This window comes from Trichechus manatus, unplaced genomic scaffold, assembly GCF_000243295.1.
Source record: "Trichechus manatus latirostris isolate Lorelei unplaced genomic scaffold, TriManLat1.0 scaffold00037, whole genome shotgun sequence".
Classification (NCBI taxonomy): domain Eukaryota; kingdom Metazoa; phylum Chordata; class Mammalia; order Sirenia; family Trichechidae; genus Trichechus; species Trichechus manatus.
This window is the reverse complement of record NW_004443973.1, coordinates 15,292,688-15,308,630: the sequence shown is the minus strand read 5'-3', so window position 1 is coordinate 15,308,630 and position 15,943 is coordinate 15,292,688. Positions and strand designations below refer to the sequence as shown.

At 39.0% G+C, this 15,943-nt stretch overlaps 1 protein-coding gene across 3 annotated transcripts in view; it reads right to left on the bottom strand.

Annotated features, from left to right (window-relative positions):
• The window catches only part of ABCB11 (ATP binding cassette subfamily B member 11), a 103,107-nt gene that overhangs the window by 53,930 nt on the left and 33,234 nt on the right, over nucleotides 1-15,943 (bottom strand). For all 3 annotated transcript variants that reach the window (XM_004375546.2, XM_004375544.1, XM_004375545.1), the window contains 3 exons: nucleotides 15,498-15,669; nucleotides 11,818-11,942; nucleotides 8,980-9,154 (listed from right to left, as the gene is read on the bottom strand). In XM_004375546.2, coding sequence (XP_004375603.1) covers nucleotides 8,980-9,154; nucleotides 11,818-11,942; nucleotides 15,498-15,669 — 472 coding nt within the window. The remainder of the gene's footprint in view (nucleotides 1-8,979; nucleotides 9,155-11,817; nucleotides 11,943-15,497; nucleotides 15,670-15,943) is intronic.

The following is a 15,943-nucleotide window of genomic DNA, read 5'->3' as shown; positions in this document are numbered from 1 at the left end:
AGGGTGGGTACTGCTACTACTACTCCTACTATTACTATACTACTAATAACAGTAATAATAAGTTACGTTTCTAAGTGTTTTACCTGTATAGCTTCATTATATCCTTAAAACAGAGAAGGAAACAGATGTATATGGAGGTTACTCAAGTTGCCCTACATCACAACACGTAATAAATGGTAGAGTAGTATTTGAACCCAGACTCTTGACTGCCATTCTATCTAGCTCCTAGGTGCTAGGTGCATGCAGGTGGAGTGGTCAGGTTCCTGTGCAGAGATGGGAGAACTGTCCTTTGAATCACCAATAGAGCCTTCTCATTAAGTTAGGAAAAGCCTACCAGATCATGGCTAGATATTTCTAACAAATAGCACACTGTTTTTATTAGCTCTAGTTATAAAGATGAGGAAGAGGCAATGTGGCAATTCCTCAAGCTGCCTCGAGGAGGAGCACAAGTTTCCTCCTTCTCCCCACCTTGTCAACCAAAGGATGAGTCCTGGTCATGGGACTCACGTGGAAGAGTTTCATTGGCTACAGTGTTTTGGGGACTGGAGTTATATACTGAGCTAAAGTTTGGCTCCCGCATGGATGTAATCTTTTTCAGATTATCAGATGATCCCAGTTTATAGTGATTTCCCTAGGCCAGATCCTTTCTGGTTATATCTGCATTGAGCAAATTATGACACAGTCTCCTCCCCATTCTCTTTCTTCCTTGTGGTTGGAGTGGCTGGAGCATAAGGCTTCTCAGAGCTACCCAGCTATCTCCCTCCTTCCCAGTAACCCCCATGTCAGGGTGATTAGCAAAACAGTGCTACTCCGGACAGGCACTGGGTCAACCCCCTCACACCTTCTCCCTGAATTCTCTACCTTATGCATGGGGACAAACAACAAACATTCTCTCCTCATATGCTCTCCTTTTTCCTTTTCCTCAATTACAGCAGTTAGTTTCTCACAAGGGCAAATTACACCCACTCCTCACATACTGACATTGTTAGGTTCCAAAGACCCAGTCGTTATGCAAAAATCAGCATTATGTGAAAATGGAGGATCACCACATCAGATCACAAAATGGAGGATAACCAAGGTCAAGAAGGGAGAGTATTGACATGTTGTAGGTTTGTTAACCAATGTCATAAAAAAAATGCATACTGACTGTGTAATGAGAAACTGTTTGTTCTGTAAACCTTCACCTAAAGTACAACAAAAAAAAATCTAAAAAACAAAAGATACCTAACCCCAAAAAAAAAAAAAAAAAAAAAAGAATACTGTGCACAGATATGAGAAAGAAAATTCTTGGGACCTAGTTTAAAGATCTAACTTAAATATAGTCTTGGACACAGCAGAGTTCATAAAGACAAAGTTCCACATCCTACTTTGGTGAATAGCGTTGGGGGTCTTAAAAGTTTTTGAGTGGCCATCTAAGATACAACTTTTGATCTCTTCCTGTCCGGAGCAAAGGAGAGTGAAGAAAACCAAAGATTCTAGGCAGCAATGGTCCAAAGGACTGATGAACCACAGTCTACACGATCCCAAGACCAGAAGAACTAGATGGTACCCAGCTACCATTACCAATGGCTCTGGTTGAGAACACAACGTAGGGTCCCGGACAGAGAGGGAGAAAAACTGTAGAACAAAAGATCAAATTCACAAAAAAAGACCAGACTTACCGGTCTGAGAGAGACTGGAGGAACGGCGGAGACTATGGGCTTAAGACACCCTTCTGACCTGGAACTGAAGCCATTCACGGAGACCACCTTTCAGCCAAACCACAGACAGGCCCATAAAATAAACAATAACACCCAAGAGGAAAGTGCTCCTTAGAACAATCAATGATACAAGATCAAAAGGGCAACATTTGCCCCAAAGGAAAGATGAGAAGGCAGAAAGGGATAGAAAATCAGGACGAAAGGAAACAGGGAACCCAGGATGGACATGGGGAGAGTGCTGACACATTGTGGGGAATGAAACCAATGTCATGAAACACTTTATGTACAAACTACTGAATGGAAAACTAATTTGCTCTGTAAACTTTCACCTAAAAATCTGAAAGATTTAAAACAATAACAACAACAAAATAAATAAATAAAAATACTCTTGGGAAAAAATGGAGGATAACTACATCATTACATAACCGCCAAACCACCAAGAATCATGGCCCAGCCAAGTTGACACATAACCTTAACCATCACAGCCAGCGTTATTCTCACCTTACACCTCAGTGTTTGTTACTGCCAGACATACATTATGTTAATATGCAAAATAGTAGGATAGTAGATTTTTTACAACTTTCATAAATGTGAAATGTTGGATAATGAGATAGCTGATAAGTGAGGAGCTGTTGTTGTTGTTGTTAGGTGTCCTTGAGTCAGTTCCAACTCGTAATGACCCTATGTACAACAGAACGAAATATTGCCTGGTCCTGTGTCACCCTCACAATCACTGTTATGCTTGAGCCTATTGTTGCTGCCACTATGTCAATTCATCTCATTGAGGGTCTTCTTCTTTTTCGCTGATGCTCTACTTTGCTAATCATGATGTCCTTCTCCAGGGACTGCTCCCTCCTGATGATATGTCCAAAGTACGTGAGATGAAGTTTCACCATCCTCACTTCTAAGGAACATTCTGGCTGTACTTCTTCCAAGACAGATTTGTTTGTTCTTCTGGCAGTCCATGGTATATTCAATATTCTTTGCCAACATCATATTTGAAAGTGATCAGTTATTCTTCCGTCTTCTTATTCATTGTCAGCCTTTCACATGCATATGAGGTGATTGAAAATATCATGGCTTCTGTCATGTGTACCTTAGTCCTCAAAGTGACATCTTTGTTTTTTAACACTTGAAATAGGTCTTTTGCAGCAGATTTGCCCAAAGCAATACGTCATTTGATTTCTTGACTGCTGCTTCCACGGGCATTGATTATGGATCCAAGAAAAACCAAATCCTTGACAGCTTCAATATTTTCTCTGTTTATCACATGTTGCTGACTGGTCCAGTTGTGAGGATTTTTATTTGCTTTATGTTGAGGTGTAATCCACACTGAAGGCTGTAGCCTTTGATCTTTATCGGCAAGCGCTTCAAGTCCTCTTCACTTTCGGCAAGCAAGGTTGTGTCATCTGTATGTCAAAGGTTGTTAGTGAGTCTTCCTCCAATCCTGATGCCACATTCTTCTTCATATAGTCCAGTTTCTTGAATTAGTTCCTCATCATACAGATTGATAAAGTATGGTAAAAAGATACAACCCTGATGCACACCTTTCCTGACTTTAAGCCACGCAGTATCCCCTTGTTCTGTTCAAACAACTGCCTCTTGGTCTATATACAGGTTCCTCATGAGTACAATTAAGTGTTCTGGAATTCTCATTCTTCCTAATTTATCCATAATTTGTTATGACCCACACAGTCAAATGCCTTTGCATAGTCAATAAAACACTAGCAAACATCTTTCTGGTATTCTCCACTTTCAGCCAAGATCCATCTGACATCAGCCATGATATCCCTGGTTCCACGTCCTCTTCTTAATCTGGCTTGAATTTCTGGCAGTTCCCTGTCAATGTACTGCTGCAGCTGCTTTTGAATGATCCTCAGGTAATTTTACTTGCGTGTGATATTAATGATATTGTTCAATAATTTCTGCATTCTGACGGATCACCTTTCTTCAGAATGCGCACAAATATGGATTCCTTCCAGTTGGTTAGGCAGGTAGCTGTCTCCCAAATTTCTTGACAAAGACAAGTGAGCACCTCCAGTGCTGCATCCATTTATTGAAACATCTTAATTGGTATTCTGTCAGTTCCTGGAGCCTTATTTTTCACCAATGCCTTCAGTGCAGCTTGGACTTCTTTCTTCAATACCATCAGTTCTTGATCATATGCTACCTCCTGAAATGGTTGAAGGTCGACCAATTCTTTTTGGTACAGTGACTCCGTATTCCTTTCATCTTCTTTTGATGCTTCCTGCATTGTTCAGTATTGCAACTTGAGGCATGAATTTTTTCTTCAGTTCTTTCAGCTTGAGAATTGCCAAGCATGTTCTTCCCTTTCGGTTTTCTAACTCCAGTTCTTTGCACATTTTATTATAATACTTTGTCCTCTCAAGCCACCCTTTGAAATTTTCTGTTCAGCTCTTTTACTTCATCATTCTTCCCTTCACTTTAGCTACTCTACATTCAAGAGCAAGTTTCAGAGTCTCTTCTGACATCCATTCTGGTCTTTTCTTTCTTTCCTGTCTTTGTAATGACATTTTGCTTCTCCATGTATGATGTCCTTGATGTCATTCCACAACTTGTCTGGTCTTCGGTCATTAGTGTTCAATGTGTCAAATCTAGTCTTTAGATGGTCTGTAAATTCAGGTGAGATATCCTCAAGGTTGTATTTTGGCTCTTGTGGACTTGTTCTAATTTGCTGCAGCTTCAACTTGAACTTGCATATGAACAATTGATGGTCTGTTCTGCAGTCAGCCCCTGGTCTTTGATCTGACTAATGTTATTGAGCTTCTCTATTGTCTCTTAACCCAGAAGTAGTCAATTTTATTCCTGTATATTCCATCTTATGAGGTCTATGTGTACAGTGACCATTTACGTTATTGATAAAAGGTATTTGCAGTGAAGAAGTCATTGATCTTGCAAAATTCTATCATCCGATCTTCAGTGTCATTTGTATCACCAAGGTCATATTTTCCAATTATTGATCCTACTTCGTTTCCAACTTTTGCATTCCAATCACCAGTAATTGTCAATGCATCTTGATTGCATGTTTGATCAATTTCAGCCTGTAGAAGATGGTAAAAATCTTCAATTTCTTCATCTTTGGCCTTTGTGATTGGTGCATAAATTTGAATAATAGTCGTATTAACTGGTCTTCCTTGTAGGTGTGTGGATATTATCCTATCACTGACAGTGTTGTACTTCAGGATAGATCTTGAAATGTTCTTTTTGATGATGAATATGACGCCATTCCTCTTTAATTGTCATTCCTGGCATAGTAGACCATATGATTGTCCAATTCAAAATGGCAACTACAAGTCCATTTCAGCTCACTAATGCCTAGGGTATCAATCTTTATGCGTTCCATTTCATTTTTTGGCGATTTCCAATTCTCCTAGATTCATACTTCCTACATTCCATGTTCTGATTATTAACGGATGCTTACAGCTGTTTTTTCTCATTTTGAGTCATGCCACATCAGCAGATGAAGGTCCCAAAAGCTTGACTCCATCCACATCATTATGGTTGACTCTACTTTGAGGAGGCAGCTCTTTCCCAGTCATATTTTGAGTGCCTTCCAACCTGAGAGGCTCGTCTTCCGGCACTCTATCAGACAATGTTCTGCTGCTATTTATAAGGTTTTCTCTGGCTAATTTTTTCAGAAGTAGACTGCCAGGTCCTTCTTCCTAGTCTGCCTTAGTCTGAAAGTCCACTGAAACCTGTCCACCATGGGTGACCCTGCTGGTCTTTGAATACCGGTGGCATAGCTTCCAGCATCACAGCAACACACAAGCCACCACAATATGACAAACTGACAGAAGAGTGGTGGAAGTGAGGAGTAGGTATACTTAATTTTTGTAAACCCCAGTTTCTCTATCTGTAATACAGCGATAATGATAGTATATACCTCATAGGGTTGTTATGAAATATAATAAGAAAATGTATGTAAACATGATTAATCCAGTACTAGTTACATAAATAATAGCTATGATGATGATGGTGATAAAAGTAGCAAGGTCCCATACTTAAGAAGTGGTGAGCAGAGTTCACAAAACACTTCTTATGGTCTAATTTGGTTTGAGACCACCCTCATGAGGGGCCTTACTACCTGAGCAAAGGAAGTTTTCCACATGGTCGACAGCAGGAGGCAGAAAAGTGTTTTCTGTGAAGGGCCAGAGAGTAAATATTTTAGACTTTGTACGTCATGTGATCTCCAAAGCAACTATTCAGCTCTGCCACTGTAGCACAAAGGCATCCACAGACAATTTGTAAATAAATGAACATTGCTCTGTTCCAATCAGGACTTCAAACTAGTTCTGCCCAGTCAGTCGTGACCAAAGAAGCAAAACCGAATAGGCACGAATTCTTAAAATTTGGGTGAAATGGAAGGATAACTGGAATGGGAAAAATTATGGGTCGAAGCCCTGCTAGAAATTAATCTTCCTCTTAGAAAACAAGGGCAGTGTACACATTGCATAGCAACCAAATCTCTTGCCCACTGGATTGTGAGCAAAGTAGGAAACAACAGTGCCCTGCTCAAAGATGGTGGCCATTAGCACTGCTTTGAATGTGTGTTGCTCTCCACAGTTCTGCCAATAATCCAATCTCCCACATCAAGCTCCTGAAAAGGCTCACCATGCCTCCTGTGAGTCTCCCATTCCAAGGCTCTGACCCATAATTTTTCCCATTCAGGTTATTGCTCCAGTTCACCCAATTTTTGAAAATTCAGGTCTGTTCCAGTTTCACTTTGTCAGCCATGACTGAGCCGGCTTCAACCAGTTTGAAGTCTTGGTTCCAATAAAACTTTATTTACAAAAACAGATGGCAGGCTAGATTTGGCCTGAAGGCCGTAGTTTGCCAACCGCTAGTCTAGAGTGTAGATTAACCAACTAGAGACCTAAATTGAGTTTTGGGGTCAAATCTTGCTCCTCCCGGTTTTGTGAGCCATTACTTCAAGTGTATGTCTCTTTGGGCGTTCTGAGGAGAGAAGTGAGTGAGACAGGAGAGTCATATACCTAATGCTATCATAGTAGCTAGCATCCATCCCAGAAGACCATTGTTTTTCACATCAAATGGACAATAGCATGGGACAGTAGTGTGAGAAGGGAATGAGAAGCTGCTCAGAAACAATCTGTGAGTGTGCTCTGCCAGAGAAATGAAGATCTGTACCTCCATGGGAGACAAATCCAGAGGCAAGAAAACAGTGGTTAATCAGTCAGGCTCCCTAGTCACAAAGACCTGAGTTCAAATCCCCACTCTATGCCACTTGATGCATATTTCTTAACCCCATGGGACCTCTATTTCATTTTTAAAGTGGCAGAATTTTGACACCAACAGCAAGTTGTGAGTATTACATATAGTAATTATGTTAAACAACTCACTTTGTGGACATTGTACAGGCTGAATGTTACTTTATATTACAGTTATTATATTATTGAATTCTCAACCTGAAGAGGGGCATGAAAAAGCAGCATTCTGTAACATTCAGGTCCCCTTTGACTTTTTTCCTAATAGGTCACAGAAATACGTTTTCTGTCTGTGTACAAGTGTACTAATTACAGTCATTTATGTGAACTACTTACCATTTATGCCCAATTACCATGCAGGCAGTAATGACTTGGTGCATCACAAAAGATGCTGGATTAACCTAATTGTTAATTAGTTTAGTGGATTAAACACTAAACTCAGCTCATGCATACTCAGCCTTCATAGTCTGCTGCTCAGAAGTAGAGCCAAGAACTCACCATTATGAGAGAGAAAGAGAGAGAGAAACGGAACAATGATTATACTGTTAAAGGATGTCTCTCGTTTTCCCAAAGAAAAATTTCTTAAGACATAAGCAGTTGCTTATAGGAAGAGGTTAGGAGTAAGAGGTTAATAATTGGTTCTTAAAGTGTTAGAAACACATAATGTGCCATGTCTGCACATAGTAAGCACTCAAGAAATATCAGTTGAAGGGATGAATTATTTACAGATGGTACAGAGTAGTCCACAAGCCAACTGACAGGAACCTTGAAAATAAGAACGGTTCAACCGGATTCTTACTAGAAAAGAGTTGTTGTTAGTTGCCATTGAGTCGATTCCAACTCATGGCAACCTCATGTGTGCAGAGTAGAACTGCTCCATAGGGTTTTCAAGGCTGTGACCTTTTGGAAGCAGATCACTAGGCCTGTCTTCTGAGGTTGAGGTTTGAACCCCCAACTTTTGGCTAGTAATCAAGCACTTAACCACTTAACGCTACCCAGGGACTCCTAGAAAAGAGTTACCAAGGATTTTTTTTTTTAATTAAATGTTTTTAGCAGAATTGTGTATTATTTTCAATTTATAAATTCATTTTTCTTTCTGAAACAGCATGTCACAAAAGGGAATGAAAGAGGAGAAGAGCATGCAAGGCCTGGACTGGGAAGTGCCATTCAGCTGAGCATCTGAACAATGACAAGAATCCAGATGTGTAACGAGAAGGGGGTCACAATCTAAGGAGGAAAGGCCTTTGGATGAGGAGAAAGATTAAAAGCCTTCCCTCACCCGAGCCACATCCATTTACTCTGCTATTCACTGTGAAGTTTCCCTATACTCTATAACACATGCCACCATTTGTCATTATGCATTTCCATGTTTATTTAATTATTTGTTGTCTTCCTCACCAAACTATAAATTCCATCAGGGCAAAGACCACATTTGTTTCGCTCACAATTGACTCTCCTGCGTTTTCCATGTGTCTGGTGCATAGTAGATGCTCAGTAATTATTTATTGAATGAATATCAGAAAGGACACTAAAAATTAACATAGCCATGGGACTATGCACGTGGAGGTGCTATAGAATAACTGAGCAATAAAATATATTTGTACTACCTGTTCAGTTGAGGTTATTATTGACTTGTTATTTTAGTAACTCACTATGTTTCACAAATATGTTCATTAACACATACCTTGTCCTATTATTAAGCTCAACTATATGAGCTGTTAATTTTCAGCTGAAAGATCACTAAGTTTCCATTTTCATGGCATATTATCTTTTGGACTTCAGTCAGAAATTCATTGTTTTACAGCTATAAAATCTTAAATTGGTAACCATTAAATTGCTGGTCTCATCAGTTCAAGTACCCAGCATCCCATTGCTATAAAATGCATAATTATTGCTTGCTTCTGCAGACAGACACTATTACATCATTGATGCTTTCCTCCCTCAGACACCAAAGGAATAAAGAAAATGTCTTATCAGTGGACTTTTCTGAGATACCAGCAAAAAATGTTATGTGTAGGTCTTCAAGATCAAAGTACCTGGACCAGGGTTCCTGCTGTGTATTCTCCTTCATCCAGGACGAGTTGGGAGCCATACCAAAAGGCCAGTGCATAACATAGGAAGATGAGACACCAGCAGTATCCAGTAAATAATCCCATCACGATCCCTTTTCTAATTCCCCATTTCTGGGCAAACACAAGATTTTTCTCATACCTGTGAAAGGAAAAAATGTGTGTCTATTTCAGAAGCAGCAGCTCAAGTTATAATGTTTAAAACAGGCCACAACACAGTGGTTTTACTCAATGATTATAAAACCATCCCAAACACAGAGCAGCTTGAGGGAAAGAAAACTACTATAAACTCTGTGTAATTATTTAAAGTTTGTTTCAACTGAGCAATGAAATGTACTGAAGGGATGATACCTAACAAAGCCTCCTATCTAATTGCTGCTTGGATGAATAACATCAGGTTAAGCTTTTCCCCAAGAGAAAAGAATTTTCAACACAAACGCTTTTTTCTTTTTTTTTTTTTTGTCTTTCATATTTTATGGTTTGGAGCACACCATGCATTAATGAAAAACCAAAAACCAAAGCTACTGTTATTGAGTCAATTCTGACTCATAGCGGCCCTGTAGTACATCAAAAATAATGAAACATGATCACAGGCTAACACAGTGTTTCCCAATCTGAAATATTTCCCTGAGAAAAATTCACTTCATTGCTTAAGGGTAAAAATTCTTGACAATGAGAACTTGTACCACAGGGTAAAATTCTCCAAAATCTATATGTTGATTATCTCCTTTTCTACTAAAATCTAAGACATCAGCAAAGTTCATTTGAAAGATTGAAGACTTTATATAGCTTATAACTTTTGCACTTTTAAAACTGGAGATATAAACAAACATAGAAAAATTCTCAGATCTCATCTAGTTTTCCCAGCAATTCCTCATCAACACAAATGTTCTGACATAAGGGATCTAGTAGTATTTGTGCTTGAATTGTTTCTTCAAGTCACATGGCATGTTTTCACATCAGAAAATGATGTGACTGCCTCCAAATAGACAGGTCAGGTGATTTGGGTGTTTTGCCCCTAGTTTTGGAACTATTATTGTTTGTACCAGTTCATCTACATACACTCATCCATCTGCCCCGGGACCAGGATGCTATGTTGCAAGATAACTGGTGCAGGGTACACGGGACACAGCCAAAACTACACGGAAATTTAACTCAAGGACTGTTGGGGTTATCTGCTGTCCAGTCGGCCCCCGGCTCACGGCAACCCATGCCATCCCTGTGCCATCCCTGTGCCATCCCTGTGGCCAGTTGCAGGTTGAATTGTTACGATCCATAGGGGTTTTATTGGCTGATTTTTGGAAGTAGATTGCCAGGTTTTTCTTCCTAGTCCATTTTAGACTGGGAGCTCTGCTGAAACCTGTTCAGCATGATAGCAACACGCAAGTCTCCACCAACAGATGGTGACTGTTCTTGAGTTGCATTAACAAGGAATCGAACCTGGGTCTCCTGAATGGAAGGTGCGCATTTCACCACTGAACTACCAAAGCCCTCCCAACCTAAGGACTAGGCTTCAGTCATTCTATGATCTAGCCATTAACCGTGGACATTGTCTTACAGTTCAGGCGTTCTGTAACTGCCCTCCTATACCTCAAAAAATAAATTCATGGATAACTTTAAACATTTCACAGGGCACAAACTTAAGCTCTATCCTATGTTTGCTATAATTGTTTTAAAAAACTCACATTGCCTCTTTCATTAACAATAAAAGATAATTAACATCCTTCAGGGTGGAGGAAATATACTACTAAATTTTTTTATGAGAAATAAGGTAATTTCACAAAACAAAGGAAGTAAAAGAAGAAAAGGAAAAGAGAATAATTAGAGATTGTAAAACCTAGTCTCCTTTTTATTTGGTATATTTGATAGCAATTGAGAATGACATCATCATCATAGACCTATGACACATAAAAAAAGAGTTTACATTAAGTTGGTGGTTATTTTATAAAATTGGTTCCTGGAACATGGTACCAAAAAAAAAACAAACTCATTGTCATCGAGCCAATTCCAACTCATAGTTGGAATCCTGACTCATAGCAACCCTGTAGGAAATCTGACTCATAGCTGACCCTATAGGACAGAGCAGAACTGCCCATACAGTTTCCGAGGAGTGGCTGGTGGATTCGAACTGCAGGCCTTTTGGTTTGCAGCCATAGCTCTTAACCACTGTGCCACCAGGGCTCCAAGGTAACATGGTAAGCATGTGGTAAGCACTCAAAAATATTAGGTGAATTAAAGAGTAAACAAAATCACATGTTTTGACAACTCTGTTGTTTTGACCCCTTAGTTTTTTTATTTTCATTAACAATTAATCTCTGGAATGATGCTCTATAATATGCTAGTACTAAATTCTCTTTGATGAAGTGGAATTCCTACCAGACTTTGTAAAGATCATGCCGTTACAGTAGGTGAATAAAATGTGTTCAATAAAAATGTGTAGAATTGCATTTTGTATCATGTAGGCTTTTCTTTAACGACAGCAAGCAATGTTATAGACTGCCATGAGGTGTAATATGTATACACATATTATATTCTACCAGAGTTTAAAACAAATATCAAACCTAAAGCTGGCTTTCTAAAAAACGTAAATCAAAGCTTCTTCAAGAACACGTAGGTAAAGGCTTGGAACTCCTAGTCTTTCTTTGACCAATCTAAAGCACTCTGCTTAGCTACGTCTTAAACAAAAACTACTCAAGGCACCATAGATCAAGGCAGATCTGCCACTTTGTACAAAATGAGAAAGATGTAGGGTGCTATGCTGATCAACGAAATTCAGGGAAATGACAGACATTTCATTTAACCAACCTTTCAACCTCTCTTTTTTCACCACCAAAAGCAGCCACTGTTCGCATAGATGAAATCACTTCATCAGCCACACACCCTGCTTTGGCATAGGCCTTCAGCTCATAATCAGTAAACTTGGACACACTCTAAAATCCAAAAGAAGAAAAGAAAAAGTGACAACCAGGTAATTAGGTAAGGCAGCCTGTTATTCTGTGATTCTTTTAATGGAATAAGCTTGTAGGATAAGACTAGATTCTCACTGTCACATCATTCACAGGAGGAAAACAATCTGGTCCATGTTGGGTCCATGTTAAGTCTCATCCATGAGTGTTTGACTATTGATAAATCAAAATGATACCATTGAAAGTCAGTCTCAAAAGCCCTCCCACAGAACAAGTGGCAAATAGAGCAGTTCGTGAAACCCAAGTGTTTCCGTCTAATTATGCTAATAAAGTTTTCAAGTCAAACCAGGTCATGTATCACTGATATTGGCCAAAGACCATTGCACAATTTTTAGACAAACACCAGAGGCAAAGACCAGAGGCTCATGCAGACTTCATAATTAGCATGTTAAGATGTGGCCTACGATCCCTTTGTGGAACGAAAGAGAGGTTCTGAGCATGCAAATCACGATGCTGCAGAGGTACTTTCATAAGAGAAAGCTTCAGAATAATATTACACCATCTGACTCAATTATAGGAGCTCAACTACTTATAGTTCTGATATTTACAAATGGAAATGACTAGACAACTGCAGTTAATAGTAAACAAGTTACTTGTTCTAAAATTGGATTAGGATGAGTCCTAGTTAGAATTAACCCCGGGCAAAGATTAAGAAACAAGAAGAGGGAAAGCAGTTATTACAGAAGATCAACTAAGTCAGAAACCTAAAAAATATATATTATACCTAGACTCAGGGAGTTTGTTATACTCCAGTAGTTTTTCAAATTTTTAGTGGCAGACTTTTCAAACAAAACTTTAAATAGAATTCTAATTTATAATGTAAGTAAAAAGTGGTTACTATATATTTATTTCACAAGTCCACGTATTATAAAATCTGTGAATTAAAAAACCAACAATAAAGAAGGTGAGGCTATTTTTATCAACATTAAATTTTGAATTTGGATGTTACGGATGACATTGCAGTTTTTTATCATATTCCTCATCTAATTTATTTCTGAAATGTGTATTGGCTGCCCAGTAATGAGAAAATTAAGTAGTTGCAAATGGTATCAGTTTCAATTGTAATGGCAATTGAATAATCTCAGGGCACTTCAATTAAAGTGATACAAGAGTTTAGAAGACTTCTGTCAGGATTTCCTAATTAGGATTCCCAGGGTTAGATATTTATCTAACAATTGCTCAGGTTTCTCATCATAAATATGGAAGTTAGACAAAAGCATCCAAATTTGTGATAACTTGTTATATGTCATATATCACCTCCCCTTCTCCCCTTTTTGTCCTGCCTTTGAATTGAGCATAGTGGAAGTTGCTTGTATCCTTTTACACAAACAAACATGCACAGACTTGAATTCAAGAAGAGCTTGGTGCAGAGCTGCAGCATTCCAAATCAGTGACACATTTATAAGAAGTTGAAATATGGGCACCAACAGGCCAGGAAAAACTAAGCTGTACATCTGCTTAAAACCAAGTTAACCTGGCAGGGCACGTTAATATGTTTTTGGTCTCTAGCATTTTAAAATGTCGCATACGATCCATTTGAGTATATATGTTAATTTAGCAGAGGTTTGAAAAGATAGATTAAGTGTACTTAAGAAAAAAGTTGAATCAAATGTTTGCAGATCCCTGAAGCCCCTTCATAGAAGCTGAGGGTTCCCTGGAGCAAAGCTGGAAAGCAGGTGGTAGGAAAGACTGTCATAAAGCTTGCATGATGTGGTGGATTGGAAAAAATAAATTTGGAATCCCTGGGTGGCACTAACAGTTAAGCAGTGGACCACTAACTGGAAGGTTGGAGGTTTAAAGTCACTCAGAGGTGCCTCAGAAGAAAGGCCTGGCAATCTGCTCCTGAAAAGCCACAGCTATGAAAACCCAATGGAGCTCAATTCTGCTCTGAAACACATGGGGTTGCCATGAGTCAGAACTGACTGAACGGCGACTGGTAACTGGTAATATCTATTCAGCCTTAACTCTATGCCGGACACTATGCTAAGCGCTTTACGTGGATTACGCCCTGAATCATCACAATGACTTTGGAAGGCATTATTCCTGTTTTAAAGATGAGGAAAATGAGGTTTTGATGAGTTAAGTATCTTTCTGGAGATCTCACAACTTGTAAGTGATAGAGCCAGATGGTTACTTAGGTGGACGCGGTGAGCTCTTTGCTGTTATCACTGTAAACCATTTTCTATATTACCTGGGAAATGTTAAAGTAATACAGCCAGTAGACTGTAGAGAATATTTTGCTAGAAAATCTAGTCATGGAGATTGGTGCCTGTTGCTGAATGATTTCAGTGTGTGAGTAGCTTTTCACTTAAATTCTATTCTCTTCTAGAGCAAATTCCTACTGTGCCTGATCCTGTGACCTGCCTGCTAGCGGGGCTGCTCTAACAGTGAGAAATAGTATTTTCTCAGTCCTTTGGAGTTTTTTTTAAAACTAGCACGACCTAAAATTCTTATTCCTACACTTTCTTTTGAACTGAATACCTGGGGAGCCAAGACTGTGATGGGGATACTGCTTAAAATAGGTCAAGTAACCTTGTCTCTCTGAAGCTAATCAGATGGAACGGAGAACACAGTTGTGATGGCAGAAATATCTTTTATGCTTTTGTTACTGATCTCTATGTGTTTGTTGTGCCTTTCTGAGGAGAGCATCTGAGACTGGGAGACTATGGGAAGTAATAGGCATATTGGAGAGCTGGTGGGTGTTGTTAATTGAATCGTGTCCCCCAAATAAATATGCTGAAGTCCTAATATCTGGTACCTGTGAACCTGACCTTGTTCGGAAATAGGGTCTGTTAAGACGCTGTCAGTTAATTTAACATAAGGTCATATTAGAGTGATGTCCTTATAAGAGAGGAGAAGAGGCAGACAGACAGGCAGAAGCAGGACAGCCACATGAAAAATGTATCTACAAGCCAAGAGAGACAAGAATGGATTTTCCCCTAGAGACTTCAGAGGGAGCTTGGTCCAGTTGACACGCTGGACTTCTAGCCTCCAGGACCATGAAACAATAAATTGCTGTTCTTGTAGGCCCCCCAGTTTGTGATATTTTATTACAGCAGTCCTAGGAAACTAATACAACGTGGATTTGGAGTCAGGCTCACTTGAACTTGAATCCTGTTTTTCACTCACTAGCATTGCAGTCCCAAGTCTCAAGTTTCTTCAATTCTCTGGCCTCAGTTTCTTATATGTAAAACGAAGTTAGTATTTCCTTTATAAGATTGTTGTAAAGGATTAGAGATAATGGATATGAAGCTCCTAAAAGTGTTTGGCAGATTAGTAGATGTAGTTGTTATAATAAATACAGTTGTTATTGTTATTAATGAAATAATATTCAAGTTATTAAAACATCATGAATTCCTAATCTATGGAATGCTATTTGATACCAGGGAATAATCAAACAAAATAAATCAAAGTAGAGATAGTGAGTTTGACTAAAGAAGAAGGGACTCAAACTTCACATTTCTGGCTGCTTGTCAGTGCAAATGTCTTTAAAGGAGAGAAGCAAGAAGACATTCTTACCAGACCAATGAGGGCTGTTCCAAACCCAATGAGAGGGCTGATAGAAATAATAACCAAGGTCAGTTTCCAACCCCTGAAAAATCCCATCAGGATCCCACACATGCATGTGGTCATGTACTTAATGAAAAGGGTTATTTGGTCGGCAAGGGCATCGTTGATTTTATTAATATCTCTGGAAGCAAAAGAGGCATTGGTTACTGTCATGGATTGAATTGTGTCCCCCCAAAATATCTGTCAACTTGGCTGGGTCGTGATTCCCAGTATTGCATAATTGTGTACCATTTTATAATCTGATGTTATTTCCTTATGTGTTGTAAATTCAATCACTATGATCTAATAAGATGAATTAGCGGCAGTTATACTGATGAGGTATACAAGATTGGATAGTGTCTTAAGCCAATCTCTTTTGAGATATAAAAGAGAGAAGCGAGCAGAGATACATGGGA